The 24,160-nt window shown below is 46.4% G+C and overlaps 1 protein-coding gene across 1 annotated transcript; it reads right to left on the bottom strand.

The window, feature by feature from the left end:
- Positions 1–343: 343 nt before the first annotated feature.
- LOC119435531 (metallophosphoesterase 1 homolog) lies at positions 344–17,831 on the bottom strand. The gene is made up of 4 exons (XM_037702357.2): positions 17,600–17,831; positions 14,127–14,161; positions 4,594–4,809; positions 344–597 (listed from the first exon to the last, which is right to left on the bottom strand). Exons 1-4 carry the CDS (start codon positions 17,729–17,731, stop codon positions 420–422), a joined length of 561 nt encoding a protein of 186 aa, XP_037558285.1. The 5' UTR covers positions 17,732–17,831; the 3' UTR covers positions 344–419.
- Positions 17,832–24,160: the final 6,329 nt, after the last annotated feature.

The raw sequence follows: 24,160 nt of genomic DNA, 5'->3' as shown, positions 1-24,160 counted from the left end.
AGATTTTACTGTATAATGAAGGACTGATTTTGTCCTGGCCGAATTGCCATCTTTCATTTGTATTGTGAAAGCCTCTACAACGAAGACCACTACAGTCGAACTCACTCAAATGATACTGGTTTTAACAATATATTGGTTATAACAATGAGCAGCCGATGCATTGTCAACTTTTGTATGTGTGGGTAACATAAATCTCTTACTACAATGCTCCCATGCCATGTTATCCGTTATAACAATTATATATAGCTGCGTGGTTTGCACTCCAAAGGAAAAAAGAACCCAAATCCTAGAAAAAACAAAAACAAAACGCGAGCCCCTTTCTCACGGCTGCCTTTGTGTCGCCCCCCTGTGTCACATTGCCTGGAAAAAATAATAATAAGACATAAAAATGTGTATGAATAAAACAAAATACTTGTGCTCTACTCATACTGCACCTGTCTGTAGTCAATGTGTGTGAAGATGTTGAAGAAGCGCTCTACATATGACCGGAAGTCATCATCAGTGGCAAACTCGCCCTCATCAGAGAGGTCTCCAAGAAATATGACCACATGTGGCTTGAAGTAGTCATTGGCCAGGGCAAATGTTTTGCTGATGTACCTGCAATTGCAAAGCAGAGACATTAAAATTTTAGAGTAACTTGTTTACTCCAAATATATTATATCTGCTGGAAATCACAAGTACATATCAGCCTAAGTACACGTCAGCTACAATTACAATGATGTGATAATAAAAATATCACTGCTTTTAGGCCAAGCCAAGGCTTGGCTAACAATCAATGCTTTAGGCACACATCTTTGACCATGAACCTCCATCCCCCAGAAAAAGAAAGGAGATTCAGAGGAGCTCTGGGCCCTAGAGTATTCAAAAGCATCACAGATACATGCTGAGAAGTAAAAATATAGTGCTCGTAACGCCACAAACACAACGAATAAAAAATATTGAAAGTGATTACTCGTACAACCTCCTTGCTCAAGGCAAACCTACAAGTCGCGGGATCAAATCCTGGCCATGGTGGCCGCATTTCGATGGGGGCGAAATGTGAAAACACCGGTGCACTTAGATTTAGGTGCACGTTAAAGAACCCCAGGTTGTCCAAATTATTCTGGAATCCCCAACTATGGCGTGCCTCATAATCAGATCAAGGTTTTCACACGTAAAACCCCACAATTTTTTTAAACCTACAAGTGCATGCCCACAAGCTAAGATAAAGAACAAAACTCAGCATGAACACTAAATTATAGCAATGACTGGTCATGCATATTCCCATGTGGCACCAGTGAAAGAGCCAAAAGTCGATGCAGTGCTGAAGAGTCAGCTTTTGAACTGTTTAGGCAATTGTAACGAAATTTTGTAGGATGAGTTACTTCCTTGTCATTCGAACACAATTTAAATTTCATCACTCTGACAAAAAAAAAAAAAAACAGTGATGGTCACTATATTGAGCAGTTGAGTGTGTCCCCAGCTTAAGAAAACTATCATTTCCAAGATAATATAGATATAATAATAATTTTAGAATAGAAATATTCTAGGTGGTCTATAATGCATGATATGGGCAGCCCACTTGTTTTTTTTTTATACTGCTTCTGTAAAAATCATGCCACTTGAAAACAAAGTTCGTTTTCTGTGTGTTGTCACCATATGTCAAAAATCTGACATTTCATTGTGTTACAAGAAATTAAGAAACCTAAAAAGTACCTTATCTTGTTCCTGGTAAAATTGCACTCTAGAAACCATCTTGAAAGCAGCTTTTGGCAAAGCAGTTCAGAAACTATAGTTTTCCTAAAGGTGTTTGCTTGACCAAAAAGTGCTCTTCAGTTGTCGCATAGAAAGCACAAAATGCAAACAAAAGTGTTAAAAATTTTAAAAATTAAATTATGGGGTTTTACGTGCCAAAACCAGTTCTGATTATGAGGCACGCCGTAGTGGGGGACTCCGGAAATTTGGACCACCTGGGGTTCTTTAACGTGCACGTAAATCTAAGTACACGGGTGTTTTCGCATTTCGCCCCCATCGAAATGCGGTCGCCGTGGCCGGGATTCAAACAAAAGTGTGAACTCTGTGCTAAAGGACGCTGGTGTAGTGACTCTCCAAGTGCATCCAAATGCAAGCAGGCACCGAACACCACCCATTGTTGTACTGCACACTGACAGTTCAAAATGAAGGCATTTCTTCAAATCTCGTTTATTTTAGGGCAAATCAGTTGTGTGGAAAGCCCACAAGGTGGAGGAAAGTACGTGAAAGGGTAAAAATCGTCATCCACCTGAATTGTAGCATGAAGCTAGAGAGGAAATGCAAATGGGTTTCTGGGAATCCTGTTGAGGTTTCTGTAGCAGCTTTATGCTACAATTCAGGTGGATGACGATTTTTACTCTTCATGCTCTTTGCTTTAGTTACATTAATCTCCCTCTGTCTACATCTTTCACACAGAACTTTTATAAATATTAATCACAGGCAGCAGTTGGCTGTCACAAGGCAAGTTCTTGCATCTGATAGCCGAGAAATAGGTCTATTAATTTCTTATCATCCTCCGTGATGAGTAGCTGATTTTGGCAATAACAACGATGAAGCAGAGTGCGATTAATGCTGACGGACGAAAAGGACGGAACAATTAAGAATCATTAAATAGTATGCCTCCTGCTACCACAGCCTGGCCTCAGCGAGCAAAGGTTACTGTAAAGACTTGTGTAAGGGCTGCACCCCCAACTTGGCAGCCCAAAAATTGTAAAAACAAATTTCCAACAAAGAAGCAATTGCGTTTGGTGTCCCGATGCTGCGCGTTGACCTCTGATGCAATGGTTCACTCGGGGATCCAGGGTGTGCACAATTTTGACCAAGAGGTTTGGTCCAGTGCGTGGGGTCTCATTTATTGCACCTTTCATACACCATTGCCAGGTAGCCGAATTAATACTAACAGGACATGCCGCTGGGTGCGGACAAATTGAGGAAGTCTGACTCACCACGACAGGATATCGAGCGAATGTTTACCCCCATGGTGGACACCAACGCATCATCGTTCGCGTGTACAGTCATACGAACGGTGGTGCATTCGAACGATCGTGTTCATCAATCCCGGTGTTCCGCTTCGAAGCCTCTTTTGGGAGGCTTTGGGATAGTCCCACAAGGTGTGTCAGCCAGCGTGCGAGACGACTGCGCATGCCGCTGAGCCCAATCCAAAGAGGTACAGGCTACTCCCTTTTGCGCCCGAGTAACACCACTGTCAGGTGGTGTTAGCAGCGCAATACTCGCGCCATCTCTTGCAGTAATATGCAACTACACCGACCGCTGGCGACGCTCAGCTACGTGGTCAAGCCGGATTACAGGAGATGCGAGAGCCATGCAGGAAAAACAACATCAGAGAACGCGTTAGAGCCGAGCATCCCCACACGTGTAAGGGCTGCACCTCGTCAAAATTGTGAAAAAATAAAGTGAGGCCCTTACGCAAGTCTAACGGTGGTAAACAGCATGTCGCTCCTATATGTTGACATTTTTTTAGAAGCAGCAGCAACAGGCTGATATGTAACACGTCACAAACTAAAGCCACTTTAGAATGCAGACGGCATACTTCATGAAGAAAAAGGTGGGACAAACAAGTGGAGTGGAGTTAGGTGGCATGTGGTGATCGTGTGGAACAGCAATGGGAGTGTGTAAATTTTCTTTCTTGACGTACTATACTCGCCATGTTTAATGCAGCAAAGAGAGCATTAAACTCTGCACTAAGGCAAAACTCAATAACACTGCAAATTATGATCTTGCATTATATCATATGGCTCTGGTACTCCTGATGCCTCCCTAGTAAATCCTAGTACAGGTATGATTATCTGCAGACTGAAGCTATGAAGTTACTCTTATTTTCACATAAACAAACAAACAAAAAACAAACAAAAAAAGCAAATGCAGCTCCAACACACATGTTGGAATCTATGCGAAGCAAAGCGGTTAATTAAATGCTTGACAACTAATGGCGATGCATACAATTTGGTGATGATAGGTGTATGCAGAGAAAATTAATCCGGAGCCCTCCACTACGGCGTGCCTCATAATCAGACCTGGTTTTGGCACGTAAAACCCCAGAAAGAAGAGGAAAAGTACGACACGTATCAAGAGACATTTAGGGAGTCTGTACATCTTGTGCCACAGTGGGACATGCACATTCTGGTGGATCGGTCAAGAACCCAGTGGCACATAATGAGTGGCTAAATCAAAGAAAATAAAGTAAATCAAAGAAACCATAAAATATACATCACCATTCCATTAACAGATCGGTGTGCTTTAGAGATGCCTGTGAGTTGACATTATATGTGCAGGTTTTATGTAGGAAGTTATTTGTTAAGCAGAGAGAGCTGGACATGTGTGGTCAGCATACAAGGTTTATACAAGCTACTTCATGGGTACCTTCACATAACCTTCGTATACATATCCACAAATATATTTGGCAGGACAGCAGCCATGGCAAGGAAAGCCTGGGAGGGTTCATAAAAGAAGCTTCGCTTTAAAACGGGCACATTAGTGCCTCATCTTGACAAAAAAGAAAACGAAAGCCAGTGTTGTGGAGTGCACCTTTTTCTGCAGGCTTAAACTCAATGTGCTACTCACCGATCAGCATCCCAGCGCTCAATGATGCCAAACAATCCAGGTGCCGTGTTGACACGCCCCAGCAACTGTGGGTCTGCCACCAACAGGAGCCTGGTGCCGATCCCAGCGGTCAGCGGGAGGTGGGGCCAGTTCCAGTAAGGTGCCACCAAGTACACGAGCCACTCGACAATCAGTGCATAGCCCAGCAGCAGGAACAGGGCCACTCTGCACCGACGCCTGTACCACACACCCCCGCGTGCGGCACAATGGTCAAGAACAGTTCACAAAATGACAAGCAGTACAGGGAGGGGGGCTCATTGATACAAGCAAGTTGCCCAAAGAATGTGACCTAGGATTGTTGGTTATTCATGGGCGGCTGAAATAGCATGTGCTGGCATAAATTGTATAAGCTGCCCACCTGTTGCCCAGTATAAGAAAGAGCCAACTGTTTTTAAAAACCATACCCCATGCGCGAAAGATAACAGTATCAGTGAATGTTTTCCTTGTCTTGTTTTGGTGTATGGTATAAAAGCTTTACTGGCAAAATAACGATTTTCAAGCCTTAGCTTCCACAGTCATTTGATTCCGGTGTTGAGTTCCTTACGTTGCACCATGTGCTGCTTTGACATGACACCAGGTTAGCTATGCTTACAAGTTTCTGTAAGTGTTACATTTCAGTAAAGACTGTTCAACTAATTAGTTGTAAAATTCAAGAACCTACACCTGGGCCAGGTAGTGTAATGAACAGCTCCAAACAAAAGCCCTGTGGAGGGCTTTGGATAAATTCTTTTTTTGCTTCTGTCAACCCACATATATGCGTAATTAAATGTTAAATGTCGAAAATTAAGACCAATCTTTAGCACTGAAATGTAAAAAAACAATTATCTCCAATTTTGATGAAATTTACCCTGGTTTATTTTCTGTCAATCTGTTATATATATAAAAAAAATAAAAGGTTGCAGTTTCACCAAAAAGGCGAATCATTGATAGCAATAGCAAAGTATCAGCCAACTACATGAAGTAAGATTCGTAGCTTTATAGGCCGTACAAAGTGCAGTAAACATTTGCTCACGAACTAAGCAAGCTGGCATTACATGTGCACATACTAACATATCTCACTCAATGACCGTGAGCAGTTGCTGTCACAATGCTGGCATGATGAAGAGCACCGGTAGTGAGGATCAAAATTTTCCGTGCTGCCTCTTGCTTCACTGCGTGTCCGAAACTTGAGATTAGGCAACTTACAACAATGGGCACGCAGGAAGACAATATATGCATAAAGCCACCAGCCATCTCAGCTCGCCCTTAACCTTTGCACCCACCACAAATTACCTCCAAGATACGGCCGTGAAGGCCACATATGTGCGCAGTTGTGCAGACAGCCATCGCCAGGCTGGAGGAGGAGACGCACGCTCGATCACCTGACCTTGAACATAAGGTGCACATCAAGCCACAATCCTTCTCAGCTAACCCTCGCATGCTTGTCAATGTGCCGTCAGCATATGGTGCTTGGGCTGCTCATTCTTACTGCACTTGGCCTTTATATGGAACATCACATGGTAGTGGCAAAAATTCGCCTGGAGTGCCCATATAATTGCTATTGCAATTGTAAAATGGGCCAAACTGCACTTTTTCCAGAAATTCAATGCAATTATCTTTTTCATTATCAGTGGCTGACTACAATTTACCAATTATCAATGGGGCATCATACATAATTAGAGATGGTAGCTCATTTTTACAATGGCGAAGCTAATCCTGCTACGGGTTTATGTCATTTTCTCTATTACAAATACTAAGTTCTCAAAAAAGTGATGCATTAGAAATCTTGCAGCTCCAATGTATCACTTTAGCCTGACTCCATATTTGCCGTTAGTGTATCTTTAAAGAGCCCCTCGCCTAGCCCCACTGCAAATTTTGGTTATACATTGGAAATCATATGGTGCTATCTAGGGAAAATTTTAGCGAAATAATTTTTCAAATTGGTTAATTATTGAAGGAGATCGAAGAAATTGAACTGTCCTGTTACCATGCCGCCAGGAGGCGAGCATTACTGTCAACAGAGACTCTCTCCCTCTGCCTTGGCTAGAGTGCAAGCGGCAATCCTTCTCTGCCTTCTCCCATATGCAGCCTTCTTTTTGAAATTTCAACCATTTTCGCTCCACAGAGCCAATTCATAGTTTGCACGCTCGATTGCCACAGCATGATCTATGTGCTGCACTTGTCTGTTTGCAATGCATAAACCTGGTAAAGGGCCCTTTAACCCCGTAAGTGTTTCAGATGAGCTCAGCTCATTGTTTAAACTCAGCTCAGCTCCCTGGTTAATTTTGCTTTGGACGAGCTCAGCTCGTCAACAGCAATAATCTTGTTTTCAAAGCGATTCGGGCGAACTCAGCACATCCACTTAGTTTTTCTTCTACTACATAGATGACTGCAGAGTAAGCATTTGAAATCTGTCGTTATTTTTCTCTTTTTTGTTTTACTACAAACATGTCAGCACTTTTTCAGCGCCTCGAAGGTTGTGTTGATTCAGCCTTCATGTTCTACAACATAGGTGGCAGCCATTTTGTCAGCGCTGGAGGGGCTCGTTTACTGTTGTCATTTTCTGCTACATAGATGGCAGCAGCACTTGGGGGTGGGGGGGACAGTGCTCAACAATCGCATTTTTGGAATTACAGTAAAGGCTCGTTAATTCGCACCTCGTTAATTCGAATTTTCGAATAATTCGAACTAAGTGGCACAGTCCGGCCATGCTCCATAGAGCCCCATGTATTGAAAAGCTCGTTATTTCGAATGCTAATCCGGCCCGCCACGTATAATTCGAACTGCGCGCCGCCGTAGCCAGCTCGCAGTCTCTGCTGTTAAGCGACAGATGGCGCGACATACACTATCATCATCGCGTGTTTTTAGGGGGCAGCACTTGCGTTTATTCGCAAATGCTCTGCCGCATCGTCATGGACAGCGGGATACGCAGTGCGTTCGGTGGCAACCCCGAAATCGGCCATTCTCTCCGTCGCCAGTGCAATCGCAACGTCTAACTTCTAAGCCTCTCTTTTGTTCTGTACGCGTCCGTCGCAGACCGACACTGCTCGCGTGCCACTATGTCGTCGCGTGGAAAATACCGTGCCAAAACGTTGAAGGAAAAAGTGGAAATTCTGCGGGAAGTGGATGCAGGGAAGCAGAGTAAGAATGAAATTGCCAAAAAGCACGATATACCGAGAAGCACGCTGTCGACCTACATCCGCAATAAGAAGACTATTGAGGACTCATACGCGGCTGAAACTTTCGCCAAGGATCGGAAGAGAATTCGTACAGCAAAGCACCCGGACCTGGAGGCAGCGTTGCTCGCATGGATTAAGGAAAAACGGGGCCAGGATATCCCATTGAGTGGCCCCATCATTGTAGCGAAGGCGGCTGATTTCGCGCTACGTCTGAACGTCTCCAACTTCGCCGCTTCGGACGGGTGGTTTCACCGCTTCAGGGACAGACACGACCTCGTTTTCCGCAGTGTGTGCGGCGAAGCCAAAGCCCTAGACGCGGAAACCTGCACCGTGTGGCGGAATGGTGCGCTAATAGACCACCTGAACAGGTACGCACCATCCGATATTTTTAATGCCGACGAGACCGCCTTGTTTTTTAAACTCTTGCCGGACAAAACGATCACCTACAAGGGGGACGTGTGCGCAGGCGGCAAACGTTGCAAAGAGCGGGTGATGGTGTTGCTCGGGGCCAATATGACTGGAACCGAGAAGCTCCCCCTATTTGCGATAGGGAAGTCGCAAAAGCCTCAATGTTTTAAGAACATCCGCACGCTGCCGGCCGACTATGCAGCAAATAAGAAGGCCTGGATGACGGGCGAGCTTTTCAAGCAGTGGCTGAGGAAACTCGACCGAAAATTTGAGCTCGGCAAGAGGCAGATTCTCCTCCTCGTCGACAACTGCTCGGCGCACAAGGTGGAAGTCGAGTTGAGAGCCATTGAGCTGGTTTTTCTTCCGGCTAACACCACTGCGGCTCTTCAGCCTATGGATCAGGGCATTATAAAACTTTTGAAAAGCTTTTATAGACGCCACGTTCTCGAGAAGTTGCTCCTGTGCTCCGATAATGAGAAGAGCTACACCGTCACTCTGCTCACAGCCCTGCACATGCTTGTGCGTGCCTGGAATCAGGTAACCACAGAAACAATTGCGAATTGTTTCCGGCACTGTGGTTTCGGAGCCCTTAACGCAGACGCAAATGAAGTTGAAGAGGACGTCCGCGCTCCGGTTCAAGTACGGGAGGTGCTCGGTGATGTGGACTTCGGTGACTACGTGAATGTCGACAGCTGCGCGGCGGTGTGCGGTGCCGTGACCGATGATGAAATCATCGCCCAAGTCGTCGGCGAAGACGAAAACCCAGCTGTGGACGATGACGACGCGAATGATGATGATGATGATGTTGGTGAAACACCGGTACGACCTTCGTTGGCACAGGTGATGGACGGACTAAATCACTGCCCGGCTTTTCTTCAGTTTCGAAGAAGGCGAAGACGATGCTTTCCGGCTCATTCGAGCTCTGGAAGATAAAGCGGCAGCAATCGCTTTCAGAGGCAAAAAGCAGAAAACCATTACGGACTTTTTTTGCAAATAAATGTACCTAGAGGTGCTCTACCTTTTTTTGTCATCAGATGCGGCTTTCTTTAATCACTTTCGTTAGTTCGAATTTTGGTTAATTCGAACTCGTTAAGTGTCCCCGTGAAATTCGAATTAATGAGCTTTTACTGTATACACTTTTTGCACCTTTTGGCACATTTGGAATGATGGCGTGTATCACTGACAGCTTGCATCCGAGTTGCGCATGCAAATCAAAGCCACTGCTCGACTCTGACAGTGAAAGAGAGAGTGAAAGTGATGCACTACAGTTTCGGTCAAGCGAAGAGGATGATGATAGTTATCACATCGCTTCTACTATTGAAAAGTAACGTTTCGGAAAGCGAAGACAACATGGACTTGGCCTGACAGTGTTGCAGCGTTTTCACGCTTAAAACGTGAAGCAAATTGGTTGAAAAAGCTTTATAAATGTCTTCAATGGAGTGAAGTTCGAAAATAAGCCATAATAAAGAACAAACAGAATAAGGTCACTTTTGGTCAGAATAATAAAACATTAAGGGGTTAAAGAAGTATTGACGCAAGATCTCCCTTTCTTTTTTAAGCAAGCAGGCAGCTAGCAACCTGGGGTGTGATCGCGCAAACAGCTCGCTTTCCACACGTTCGGTTTGACTGCTACGTCACAAAGTGGGAAATCTGCGGTACCGCCCCGCTGTCTCTGACGGCCGCTGACGCAATCACAATTCTGATCAATCCAGAAAGGGCAAGCGAAGGAATGGAAAAGCGAGCTGTTTGCGCAATCGCACCCCTGATATCCATGGTAGAAAGTCTCAGCATGTGAGACTGAAAATTTTTATGGTGCTTTCAAAATGCACGTCAACTACAGTGTGGCATAGTGGGTCAAAGCAATATCATGGCAGCTGCAGAGATGATCATGTTGCATCACAAGCCACTCACTAGGTTCAAATTAATGAACTTGCGTGCCTAGAGCTACTGCCCCCCCGGGAGGCCCATTCTCCCACAGCTAGATAGTAAGTCGTGGTTGCTTTTTTATAATATCTCTGTACTGTTTGTCTCACTTTCTTTTCCTGTTCCTTGCAATGTTTTTGACTTTAGAAATATGTACAAACTAGCCCAACATCAAACTGAGTGTGTTGAACCATATCCTCTGCCACCAAATACAGCCTCCCATTCTTCCTCACTCAATGCTTCTTCACATTTTGACATAGGATAAGGCCACAAGGAAGGGTGAGAGGGATGCTCCATATTCCCAGAGAGGTGACAGCCAAGAACCATCTAATCAAAGCTTATCCTGTATAGAGAGAACAGATTGTGCTGTGCAGGATGGTGCAACACACTAAGTTTTTGGCAGCATGGCGAGTCCCGATACCCTTACACTGGGCTGACCTGTGTGTTCAGTGGTTGGCGACACCATGTTTAATCACAAGCTGCAATTGCCATTATCACCATGCCTTCAACACACGAAACCACACTCCACTTCGCATTCATTTTGAACAATATATATATATATATATATATATATATAAAGAAACTTTTATTTGACACAAGCTGGAGTAACTAGAGCTTTTCAGGGATACTCGTCTGGCAGCTATCTATTTAAAACAACAAATAAAAAGAAAGACAGAAATTTAAAAAGTTTCCGTCTTCTTTAATGGAATCCACGACCAACTGTACCAGTGTGCATTGAGGCATCCCGGAGTGCACCAGTGCAGTTAGTCGTGGATGACATAAGACAAATAGTGTAGATCTTGTACTTCTTTCTTACACTGGACATCTAAATGTGCAAAGCACATATTACTTAACCAACAATTCCACCTAAGACGCTGCAGTGGATATGGATCACAAATGCACAAGGAAGCCACATATAAGGAATGCTGGTACTAGACAAGGTACATTCTGTACAGTTAAGCCGAGTCCTACATCCTATCCACCATACAAAATTTGACAATCTGGCACATGCTTGCCTGTGAATAACTTTTTTTCTAGTACAGTGTAGACCGCTTATAACGTAAGTCGCCGGAGTCGCGAATATCCGCACTATAAGCGGTACCGGACTATAACCAAAGCAACAATTTTGAAGGCCCGCACATATGCAAAACGTGCATCGAGCCGCCACGTGTATGCGACAGTCGAGGAATGCGGTTAGAACGTTTGCATTTAATTTACAGTCAAATCTCGTTAATTCGAACACGCTTAATTCGAACTTCTGGTTTATTCGAACTGACGCTGTGGTCCCGTCAAAGTTATGTGTACTCCAATGGTAAAAAACGCCCAGTAATTCGAACGCGAAATCATTTGCGACGGTCAACTCGAACATACCACGCACTGACAATGCTCTCGGCAGCGCGCCAAATCACGCGGCGGCGCCTCTGACCGGCATTGCTCCGGCACCGCCATAGAGTAAAAGCTTAGGAGAGCCCCCTCAATGTCGCACGCGAACAAAAAAGAAAAAAAGCGCTGGCGGAGATTTCACCCTCTCTCAAATGGCAAGGTCGCCTATTCTGCGTTGCGCCGGAACATGTGTGTACGTGCCGACGTCTCAGCCACGCTACTGTAGCCACCCGTAGAAAATGGCAGTGAACCCTTCTCCTTTATGCTTCCTCTACTTTCTAGTCCCGTGTTGACCTAGCACGGTGTGGCTACGGCGCAGAGGGAAGCAGCGGCGCTGTCCCAGGCCGGCCAACGAAACTACCCACGCCGGCAAACGCTAGCTTCCCGATAACGGCAGAAAACGAAACTTCGGGGAGCGGGCGCCAGGCCGGCTGGAGCGGCAGCACCTGCACGGTGGCGGGCGCGCACGGTGACAGTCGAAAGTGAGGGAGCTACGAGGGAGGGCGAGGGGAGTCACCGAAGCAGCGGAGTTGCCGAGGTGAAATCCGCTTCCCTGCTGCCCTCCTCCCTCACATTCCACGGTCTCCGCATGCGCCCTTCGCCGTGCTGTGACGGCGCCGCCCGCTCCCTGAAGTTTCGTTTACTGCCGCTATCGTGAAGAGAGCGTTGGATGGCGTCGGCAGTTTCGTGGCCCTCGCTCGCTATGCGCGGCGTGATATTTCCCGACTCGCACTCAAGATTCTGGTTTCAGCCTCACTGGCTTTTCGTTTGTACCACGTGCCCTTCTCCTCCACTTCGTCTCTCCTTCTTCCTCGAGCACTCCTTGGGGCACTCGTTTGAGGGGAGCGTTCGCTGTCTCTGCTGACTTCCGTACTCCCAGGCAGCCGCACTGTAACCGGTATTTCGTTTCCCGCAACTGCACTATAAGCGATACGTGTATACATGGAGTTCTATGGGAAAATTAACGGGAGTCTGAAAAGACCGCGCTATAAAATTAAATTAAATTATGGGGTTTTACGTGCCGAAACCAGTTCTGATTATGAGGCGTTATGACGCCGTAGTGGGGGACTCCGGAAATTTGGACCACCTGGGGTTCTTTAACGTGCACCTAAATCTAAGTACAAGGGTGTTTTCGCATTTCGCCCCCATCGAAATGCGGCCGCCGTGGCCGGGATTCGATCCCGCGACCTCGTGCTCAGCAGCCCAACACCATAGCCACTGAGCAACCACGGCGGGTACCGCGCTATATCCGGTCCTGCACTATAAGCGGTTACGTTATAAGTGGTCTATACTGTACTACAATAAATGGGTAAATTATAGGGCAGACCAGAAATCCCCATTAGATATTGTAATGGTATGTAGCAATGTAGCTAATTGAAGCAAAGGTAGAAGACTTGTCTACATGAACAAAAAGGTGTTTTGGAGGAAGACCTGTACAATGCCTTTTCCCCAGAGTGGTAAACAGAGCCTGTACGTTGTCTGACAACTGTGGTTGCAAAGTGCACAAGGATGCTGCCATGTGCCACCTTTGTCCCATTATGATGAGATCGGTCATAAGTTAACTTGTTAATACATAAATCGGGCACTATGACTCTACTGAAGATTATGAAAATGAGACACCAATCTTTTTTTCTGTCTTGGTAATTCTAAGTTAGTGTACTTCCTCACAACGAAAACATGCTTCCCTGTACTGAGACGCATAGACAACTACTACAGAAACTACCTTGGATAAAACCCTTTGTAATACAATTCTGTAAAGTGTGGTAAAGTCTTAATCGCTGAAGGCAAATAAAAAAAAAACTTTTTTTTTCATAACTGAAATCTACAGAGTCACTGCCCACCACTCCAGCTGACATAATTCAGCATGAAAAGCATGGTTAGCTCATGTCTCAGTATGAAAAAAGAAAAAGCTCATGAACTGAGCATGAATAATTACCATAACAACCATTAACCAACATTTTTTTTATAAATGTGTGCAGTCTGCAGGGTATTTTGTGGAGGTAGTGCATATTGTGAAATTGATATTCTGCTAGTAAAGGTGGTGGGTGATTGAATAGGCAATGACTCAAGATATTATGGCAGTTTCAATAATTTTGAAGTGCATATTTATGACTTTTTTTTTGCTCACAAACAAACCAGCTTTTGCACTTTTCTTGCACTGGCTGTTACACATGAACAGCACACAAAAACACAGCCATCACAAACAAAGCAGCATGCAGAAAACCTGCACAGCATACAGCAAGTCTAGAAGGATAAAATCGAGCTTTTTAAGATATACAATTTTTTTTTTAGGTAGCTACAGTTTACAAGCAGTCACACAGCATGAGCTTCCAATAGTTCAATAACACCTGTGCAGCACAAAGTGTGGTGAGATGCAGCACCTGCAGTTAATTAAGCAAGGATTCACACTGCAGTGCAGGCATCAGTGACCAATCTAAAGGAGGGACCAACATTTTATGCAAGCAATTAATGAGTTAGTAAACAAGTCCAACCTCCTTGTAGCGTCTCTCCTAAGAGTGGGCTTGTCCATGCTTCTTCATTACGCCAGTCAGGCCAAGTTCATGCAAATGCACCTCCCAAACACTGCAGCCTGTTCTTGGTGAAAATGCACCATGGCCTTACATGTTCGCACTTGTCTCACTGCATTGTTGCAGGGCCTGCAAAGGAAGAAGGAAGGTGTCACATCCAGGCTTTATCTGAATGACAAATGTGGTCTGTGAACTATGCAAAAGAGTCGATGAATGCGACCAACTGTTCTTCATTTGTTGATAGCACCCTCACCACCACCAACAAAAAGAAGATAATGCAGACTCATGCAAGATGAGAAAAAAGAGCAAAGTATAAAGAGGAGGCATGTTGAGAAGTAGAGATAGAGAAAAAGGCAGGGGTCAAGCTAACAGAATGCCACTACATAATCACACGTCATGGGGCAGTAAAAAATTGATAAATTGTAGGGTTTTACATGCTAAAACCGTAAACTTATTATGGGGCATGTTGTAGTGGAGGACTCCAGATTAATTCTGACCACCTGGGGTACTTTAATGTGCACCTAAATTTAAGTGCGCAAGTATTAATTACATTTTCCCCCCATCGAAATGCGGCCACCGTAGCAAGAATCTAACCCGCGACCTTGAGTTTAGGACTGTAATGCCATAGCCATGACAGTGCATTGCATGACAGTGGCTGCTGCAGGAAGAAGAAAGAAAAAAAAAGACGACACTTTTGCTGCGTCCCTGACCGCAGAGCCCAGCACAAAGCTCTAATACTGTGCTTCAGCATGGCCATGTCTACCAATTTCCTGCTAGACTTACTGCCACTTCACGTAGCAGACTACTGATTTATCCACAAAATGGAATGACATACTTTTCCTATAAAGAAAGCACAAGCACAAATTTTATGACAAAATAACGTGACCAAGTGACCTATTTCAATGTAAACATAGTTTTTAAACAATTGCGTGAGGAATGGGTTGAATTGGGCTTTGCGAATAGTGCATCCATTTTTGCAGGACAAATAAATTTTCCTGCTAAGATTCCTGCTAGGATAAATAAATAAGATTGTCACCAACTATAGTCGGTGACAATCTAAGAATTAAGCGACAAATACACCAGTGTCCAACTCTATGGCAATTTGTACAGATGTGCCAATCGATTACATTCACTTGTTTCCATGACATCATGGTACAAGCAAACTACAACATCAGCATTTCTCGAAACTATGTGCTGGAGTGCTTCTGCTGAATTCTTAAGCTGTCACAGAATAATTACGATAACAGTTAAAGGCACTAAAGAGCAACACTAAATAAGTTTTCGTTCATTTGCCAGTAATAAGTTGATTGTCCCCCCAGTGGACAAAATGAAGGCCAAACTTCCTTTTTTTTTGAAGTTGATACTACACTGCCAGTGCATCAGTGACATCACAGATTTCAGTAGATGCTTATGTCCCTTGAACACCTGCTGCCTTAAAGGTAATCCGATAAATACCAGAATGGCTAAAAACAACTCTTTTCACTAGGCTAAATCAGAACGCGATATAGTTACTTTGGACCATTATTCATTGTTGCCATCATTTTGACACCTGTGTGCCGACGCTGAATTAGGTTAAATGAAAGTTCATGACTGGCACAAAATAATGTCACTATACACAACTTAAAAATTAATTGGTAGATGTGAACAAATAAAATTAATGACCTATAAAAGAAGGGCACAGCTAGGTCCTCGTCCTGCATGCATTTGGTTGTGACATGAAATGACTATCATAGCACGTCTGGCACACATATCCCCCTTGTATAATATATTGCACATTGCCTTCAATTTTTTTTTTTCAAAATTCACTCGAAGTGATTACTCAAACGTTTGAAATAAAGCTTCACTCATTTATTCATTCATTCATTCATTCAAACTATTCATTCTGGATATGAAGTCCAGTGCCTGTGGAACTGCAAGGAAGTGGTTTACTGATATTCTTGTCATCCACTTTTGAGAAGTTTGACACTAAATTGGTCTATACCTCTGTGTTGTCACAGACAGCGGAAAGCAACCTTGGAAGTGTGTATCGAATTCTTTGAGATTGCGTGAAAATCCTGAATGCAGCAGCAGAATGGCAATGTACACCCTTGCAATTTTTAAATAATATTGTGCGAGCGTTGATAGCACGGTGTGTCAGCAGCCTTGTAGCGGCACGGAGCACTCCTGAAGCGAACAACGAAGCAAAATACAATAGAACTGGAGGTCACCTTGCGCCGCGCCGGTGCATACTGTTACCGATGCCGCCACTCCTCACTGCTACAAGATTGCTGACATGTGATGCGTTAGACGCGCGCGTGATATTAGTAAAAAATTCCAAGGGTGTACTACAAATAGTTCCATCTTCATCTCTCCATTTAGGCAATGAAATACAGCTTTTAACATAGCTAACATGGTTACTTCTTCCATGTACATGGAGATATGGCTTTTGGCATCTAACTGTAGTATTCTTTTAGTTTAAAAAATTTCTTTCACGTTTGTAACATATCAGCAGACAATATAAAGAAGCTTGAAAAGTGATTACGTCCCATAGCTGTATTTGGGTCTCAGGAGGATATCAAGTTTCTATTTGATATGGTTCCTAGGGCAGTTTTACGCTTACATAACTAAGCGACACATATGCCACCAGATGATCTCGGTGAGTGAGAGATTGCAGTGCAATTCCTAGACAAACAAGTAGCTTGCGTGACAAATACCAGCAGAAAAATGTTGTGTATCTTAACAGTAGCAACTGGCCACGTTTTTTTTTTTTTTCGCAACTAAGGCAACAGTCTAGGCTGCTTTAGTTTGCAGTTACTACAAACAATGAAATGAAAAGCAGCAATTGTTCTGCGGAATTATCATCTCTAGTAAAGCGCGGGCCCTATTCTGGGTTTAAAGATAATGCTCGTTTTGCCTTGCCCTTTCATTATCCCCTGTGCCAAACTGTATTATAAGATCTCCTTGATTTAATAAACGTACGCTTTGGCCAGGAAGGATACTGTACGCATACATTGGCAGTTTGCTTAGTCTTGTATTTTCTATACAGAATAGCTGTATTAAGAAAAAAAAAAGAAAAAAAAAACTGCACCCATGGCAAAAGAACGAGTAAATATCAATAAAAAAGGCGCACACGTTTCCAGGTTTAGAAAAGCGTGGAACTGCACTGTAGGAAATACAGTGGATGAGTTGGTCGCTTTCACAAATCCGCACCCTGAATTTGCAAGAACGTGCTGCCACAACACAAATATTCCTGAATCGGTGCACGAAGCTGTAGTTGAATATTTGTCCTCCATAATAGCGAAAATGCGGGTAGGGCGCATGCACGCATCAAATGTGTCAACCGTGCCAACTGCGTAAACACACATTCGCATACGAACGCGCTGGCACTCGCGCAAAAGCGCGGCGTCAACAAAATACTTGGGCGCTGCTGGTGATGCACCAAGCGACATGGGAGTGAGACGCTCTGAAAACACGCCAGATGCCTCGTGCAGCGATCGATCACTCCTAGCAGTATTTCTTTTACGCGCAATAATATATGAGCCGCGGACTGAAAAAAACCTTGCGCGAAGCGATTTTCCCAGCACTCACCTGAGCAGCGCCGTTCCTGTTTGGGATGGGAGACGTGCTGTCGTCCTCAATGTCGCGGCGTCCTGGAGCCAGCAGCCCCTCCCACGGCTTCTGCAGCGAGGCCCCATGGTAATTGAGCCACCGCAGCTGCATTCAGAATAGGGCCTCTGGAGCAGCTGGCGACAAATGCAAAGCAGAGAGCGGCGACACTACACGCCTCCCAGGCGCAGCTCCCGCCATAGCAATGCTACGAGAGAGAGAGTTATTGGGAAGAGACGAACGAGAGTCCGAGACAGTCCGAGAGCGAGCAGCAATGACGCCCATTCTCGGAGCCCATACAATTTGTTGCGCTGTTTCTTTTACGAAAACCAGGTAGGGCTAAAAAACTACGTTTATCATCATCATCATATTGTTTTAAATAGTCTCAAAAGTTTGCATACGCATCTTCTGTAAAGATATGGCTGTCAATAATAATTATAAAAAAAACGTTCTGTATGGTTTGTACAGCTGCCAACAAGCTGCCACGGAAGATTTGTGTTTGAAGCTTAAGTAACAAATGCATAGCCTTTGAGATTGGTGTTTGTTACTTCGCGAGAACCGTAGTTGTTTGCGTGAGCAGCGCGTGGGACTACTCTGGGAACCGATGATAATTTTTCCGCGGAAATGTTTGAAAGCTTCGCTTGTCTGATCTGTAGCGAAAGAAAACCTCCTAGACACGAGTTACCGCAACAGTGGCATTACACAATGCTCGTGAAAGTGCAGGGCGATGGTGCTTGTGTATTGACATTTCAGTGAACGTTAAAGGACAGCATATGATTAATATTAATCCAGAGGTACCAGTGAGTCTGAGTATGTGTGAGTCCCAGAGAGAGAGAGAGATAGAGAGAGAGAGAATTAACTTTATTAAAGGTCCTGAAGGGGCCTGGGCACCCCTTAACGGGGGCCAGCCTGGTGGCTCCGCCCATGTGCGGACTGGGAGTCGGAGCTCGCCAGCCGCCTGTTGGGCCAGCGCCTCCTCTGAAGGCCCAACGCCTCCTCAGAAGGCCCAACGCCTCCTCAGAAGGCCCAACGCCTCCTCAGAAGGCCCAACGCCTCCTCAGAAGGCCCAACCAACGCGCTGGCCCAACAGGGGCCAGCGCGTTGGTTGGGCCTTCTGGACGGCCTGGTGTTGATGGGCCCTGTCGGGGCTCCTGAGGTGGTTGATCCAGTCGTCCTCGCTGGCAGGAGACCCGAAGCTAGCGTTTAGCGCGGGACACTGCCACATCATGTGATTTAAGCCGCACTTTGGATTTTGGCATTTAGGGCATTCTGGCCTTATATCTGGTAGGTATTTGCTGCATATATAGGGGTTGGGGTAACTGTGCGTTTGCAGCAGTCTAAGCGTTAATTGTTGTGCTTTATTTAGTGTTTAGTGTTTAGTGTTTAGTGTTTAGTGCTTCAACGAGATCACTAGCCACTATCAGATGAGTCGTAGGGCTTTCCCCCTGCCACATCGAAATCTCACGAGGCCTCAAGCCGTGACCCTCAGGCTAATACAAACGAACTCGTATCCCACACTCTCCATCATCAGTAGGTACACGGAGGTCTCCCCTCTTTGTCCCGACTGCGGCGGAGTTAGCGATTTCAAACACATGCTCTGGGAGTGCCCCTCTTTACAGCACCCCACGGACCACGTATTGATGGCGGACGCATTTTATTCATTGGTCAAGAGCCACGAATGGATTAATCAACTCCGGGCTGTCCAGAAGGCCCACGATGCGGCGGTGAGGCTTGGCCTTCCCGTCCCAACGTGGGAGCGGCCCGCAGTCTTGCCCCTATAAAAACGGGGTGAAGATTCTTCAGGACCTAAATAAATGTTACCACCACCACCACCATTTAGTGTTGGGTGAGGTGAGGGGAATTCCTTTCTAGATAACTTAAAGCGCGAGCAAATCTCGTGATAGGAGAGGAGTGGCTTCCGGTGCATGTTGGGGCTCCCGGCCGGTGAGCCGGCCCGCGTCCCCGCGCGGCGCGTAAGATCTCGCGCGAGGTTATGGGCCAGCTCATTACCTTTGGGGACCCCTGGTTGAACGTTGAGGCCTTCATGCCCCGGGAACCAGTGGATGTGCTTGTCTACGTTTATTTGAGCGTATGCTAGAATGCTTAAATAGTGTACCGCGGCGGTAAGCCAGTGCAGCGGGTTTGGAGTCGGTAAATATTGTGTCGCGCTGAGGGAGGGCTAGAGCAAGGGCAATGGCCACTTGTTCGGCCTCGCAGGCTTTCTTTGTTAGTATGGTAAGAGCATTGAGGGCTGTCCCGTCAGGGGCGACCGCCGCAGCCGCAAAGTAGGGTTTGTCGACGTATTCAGCGGCATCTACGAAAGCCACGTCTGTCGCGTGTAGGGTGGCCGCTTTTAGTAAGGATTGAGCGCGTGTCCTTCTTCGAGTCTGATTATGCACCGGGTGCATATTCCTAGGGAAGGGTAGTACTGTGATTTTAGCGCGAAGGTGTTGCAGTAATGGTGTTGGATCGTTGATTTGAGTTGGGATAGGAAGAGTTCCCGGCCCGCAGCTGTCGAGGACAGGCGTATAAGCTGGGACATTCTTTGTGCTTCTGTGATTTCTTTTTACGTATTATGTACCCCAAGGCCTAGCAGGCGCTGCGTGCTGCGGGTCGATATCCCCCAGCTCCATCACGGAAGCGGAGGAAGTCGCCATCGCACTCGCTATCCAAGAGGGAAGGCAATCAATGAAATCGCTGACAATCCTAACAGATTCGCAAACAGCATGCAAGAATTTCCAAAGAGGAAGGGTTGGTACGAACGCACACCGAATTCTCACCAAACTCAAAGAAGAATGCCAAAAAGAATTTATCCAAACGATTACATGGGTACCGGGACACGAAGGGATCACAGGGAATCTACATGCGGATAGAGCAGCCCGAGGATACGCTAACTACCGGGCGCTCAACACATCCGCTGTAGAGGACCTAACGCCCATCGATCCCGATTACTCGACTATATTAAACTACTATAGAGGGAATCGTATGCTCTACCCACCGCCCCACAGAAAACTAAAGACTGAAGAGGCCACCGATCTGCGTAGGCTACAGACAGGCACCTTCGTCAGCTTACATAAACGTACAAGATACACCCCTCAGCCTTTAGAGACATGTGCCCATGGTGCGGGTCAACACCAACCCTGTACCACATAACATGGGAGTGTACATCACACAACATCGAACCTGACATACCAAATCCAAATAGAGATCAGTGGGAGGCACTGCTGGCCAGCTCAGACCTAGAGGACCAGATCCTCCTGGTCAGAAGAGCTAACAGGCTTGCGGAAGCCAGCGGAGCCCTGAAATAGGGGCCCCGACCATAGATAAGCCTCGCATGAGGCCAGCTGAATAATTTATTTTACAATAAAGTTTATTCACTCACTCACTTGCCGTCATGGGTAGACCAAGTATTCGTTTCGTGCATTTTCGGATGAGGTTGTCCACTTTAGTTTCATCGCCTTTGCTTCACGGGTGAGCGCAGGCAACGTAGTGAACGTGGCACATTTGGAGCGCGTGAAAGATGCATAGTAAGCTCTCTTCTGTGAGTCCCGCGTGTCTATTAGCGACGCGTCGGGCAAGGTGAATGACTGCCTCAGCTTTTTTGGTGAGATGTGCGATTGTTAAGTCGTTTTTGTCATTCTCCTGCAGGTTAACGCCCAGAATTCGAACCGACGACACCATTGGGATATCCGAGCCGTCCGTTGTGGAGAGGTGTTGTCGCCGTTGTTGCGGCCGTGTTGCGGTGGCTGAAGCAGCAACTCGGACTTAGCTGCCGAGAGTCTGAGGCCCGTGGGCTTTAAAAAGTTTTGTACGGTATTGATTGCTTCCTGAAGGCTTGCTTCGATTTGTCCGTCGCTGCCTCCATTGCGCCAAATAGTAATATCGTCGGTGTAGAACGCGTGCTCTACGCCTTTGATGTGTTTCAGCTTTTGCGAAAGTTGTTTGAGGGCTAAATTGAAAAGACACGGTGAGAGCACCGACCCTTGCGGGGTGCCGCGCGGGCCTAGGTTGTAGGTGTGTGAGTTGAGATCTCCAACTTTAAGTGTAGCCGTTCTGGCTCTCATGAAAGAGCGGACGTATTCGTAGAAGCGGCGGCCTAGGCCTGCCTCCTGAATCTCGTGTAGTATATGAGCGTGGTTTATGGTATCGAAAGCTTTCTCTAAGTCGAGAGCTAGAATTGCTTTGAGGTCTTTGCTCCTTACTCTAAGTAACGTCTCCTGCAACATGAAGAGTATACGTCCTGCGTGGCCATAGCCGGCCTGAACCCGACTTGATCGAATGGGAAGAGGTGCTTTTGCTCTGCATGTTTTGTGACTCGGCGGAGAATGACGTGCTTCATGACTTTACCCACACAGGATGTGAGGGAAATGGGTCGTAGAGAGTCAAGCTCCAGGGGTTTGTTCCATTTGGGAATGAGAATGACGGTCGCGGCCCTCCATTCTGGCGGGACGCTCACTTGCTCCCAAACCTCATTCATGTGCGTGGCTAGTGATTCAATGTCATTGTCAGCCAGGCTGCGGAGTAGCTTGTTGGTGACTCCGTCAGGACCCGAGGCTGACTTAGTGTTGAGCTCTGCTATTACCGCACGTGGTTCAGCGCTGGTTATAGCCTCCTCAAATGGGTCGTGAGTGGCCCCCACGTAAGGTGGGTAGTCTTCATGCGAGCTAGGTTCTGTGCATAGATACCGGGCTGCTGTGGCTTCTAAAATCTGCGCATCTGTAAGTTGCTGCCCTCGCGCTTTGTGTAACAGTCTATCTAGGGTTAGTCGTTGCTCTGACTTGGTGGGCTTGTCGCCGAGCAGGTGCTTTAGAAGGTCCCATTTTAGACCTTTTCTCATGCGTGCGTCGAGCGAATTGCACACCTCATTCCACCGCTGGCGTGCTAGTGTCTGGTCGTACTCTTCGATTTGTCGGTTGAGCAATGCAATTCTTTTTCGTAGCCTACGATTGTGCTTTTGCGTTCTCCATCTTTCTTGAAGACTTTTGTGAGCCTCCAGGAGATGTGCGAGGTGGTTGTCCATCTGGGCGATGTTGCGTGTTGTAGAGATATTTTTGATAGCTTGTTTTACGTCCCGCTGTATTCTCGTAAAGTGTTCAGCGTGGGAAGAGTAATGGTTGGTGTCTTGTTTGCGGATTTGCCTAAAGAAGTCCCAGTCTACTATTTTAAAGTGTCTGGGCTCGGGGCTTCTTATATTGAATGTAGTGCTACAGATAAAGTGATCGCTACCTAGATTAGCTTGCAGGTTAACCCATGTGGGATTCGATACGTTGCGTAATAGGGTCAGGTCAGGGGATGAGTCCCGTGACACTGAGTTAGCTATGTGTGTGGGGGTAGAGAGGTCGTTAAGTAACACTAGATTGTTTTGAGTGATGTGTGTTTGTAAGTGGCGTCCTTTCTGTGTTGTGCGATTGTATCCCTAGTCTACGTGGGGGGCGTTGAAGTCCCCCGTGATGATTAGGGGATGGTTGCCTGCTATCTGCGTCGCTTTAGTTACTAGTGTGGTGAATGTTTCTGTACTGTGTGAAGATGAACTGTACGCGTTAAGGTTAAATATAGATTGCTTAAAGTGACCGTTGGGGATGACTTCTATCATCTGATGCTCTATTTTGAGGTCTGGGCGTATTGTGTCGTGTAAGCGTAAGGCTTAGCCACACAGGTGGCTATGCCTCGAGCTTTGTTCCCACAGACGGCCTCGACTCTGTATCCACGAAGAGCGAATCGGTCGATACGCGTTTCCTGCAGGAGAATGACGGCCGGTCGTTGGGTTATAGAGCCAATGAATTGTTGTAACGTTTCTCTCCGCGTGCGGAGGGTACTAGTGTTCCATTACCAAATTGTGAATGATTGTGACGACACCATTTTAAGGCCTAGGTATTAGCCCAGCGCGCCTTCCGCGTGCGAGGTCCTCCCCCAACACCTTAGTCCTCGCGTCCGTTTGTGCTGGCCACGTACCAGCTCGTTAAGTTATTTCTGCATGCTCTCGAGTTTAGCGTTGAAAACACCATACTCGGCCATGGTCTCCGCGCGGTACTTTTCTAGTATCGCGTATATGTTAGCTGTAAACCGTTCAAACTCGGATTGCTCTTCGGCCTGAGGCGTCAGGCCTGCTCGTTTCTTAGTGCCGCGTATCGAGACGGGGCCGCTGCTGACGCTACCCTCACGCGATGAGGGGGCCTGTTGTTTTGCTCGCTCGTCTTTAAGCGATTGGATTTCTTTCGCCTGCTCCGCATACATGCGTTTTAGCTGTGCTAGTTCTGGGTTAGGTTGCTGTGGGAAGTGTCCCTGACGCTGCACTGCGCGGGTCTCACATTTGCCTGCCAGCTTGTCAGCCCAGGTAGGCTTGTCAGTGGGGGTAGGAGTTCATGGGTCTGGGAGAGGTCCTTGGGGTTCGGTAGTCTTGGCAGGAACCGCGCTGGGTCCTGGGCTGGGTGTTTGCTGCTGGTTCGTCGGCGACGGCGCTGACGACGGCGACGCACCAGTTAAGGCAGCTGGTAGCGATGTCGACATTCGCGGTCGCCCGTGCGGTGGGCTTCGCCGCATAAG

The sequence above is a fragment of the Dermacentor silvarum genome, unplaced genomic scaffold (genome assembly GCF_013339745.2).
Source record: "Dermacentor silvarum isolate Dsil-2018 unplaced genomic scaffold, BIME_Dsil_1.4 Seq774, whole genome shotgun sequence".
NCBI classification, from domain to species: domain Eukaryota; kingdom Metazoa; phylum Arthropoda; class Arachnida; order Ixodida; family Ixodidae; genus Dermacentor; species Dermacentor silvarum.
This window is presented reverse-complemented; position numbering and strand designations above follow the sequence as displayed.

Coding starts and splice junctions, on each gene's coding strand:
- LOC119435531 (XM_037702357.2), bottom strand. CDS start 17,731: ATGCAGCTGCGGTGGCTCAATTACCATGGGGCCTCGCTGCAGAAGCCG. Junction 14,162..17,599: donor ACAGGAACGGCGCTGCTCAG/GTGAGTGCTGGG, acceptor CTTCCTTTGCAG/GCCCTGCAACAATGCAGTGA. Junction 598..4,593: donor GAGCGCTGGGATGCTGATCG/GTGAGTAGCACA, acceptor TTGCAATTGCAG/GTACATCAGCAAAACATTTG.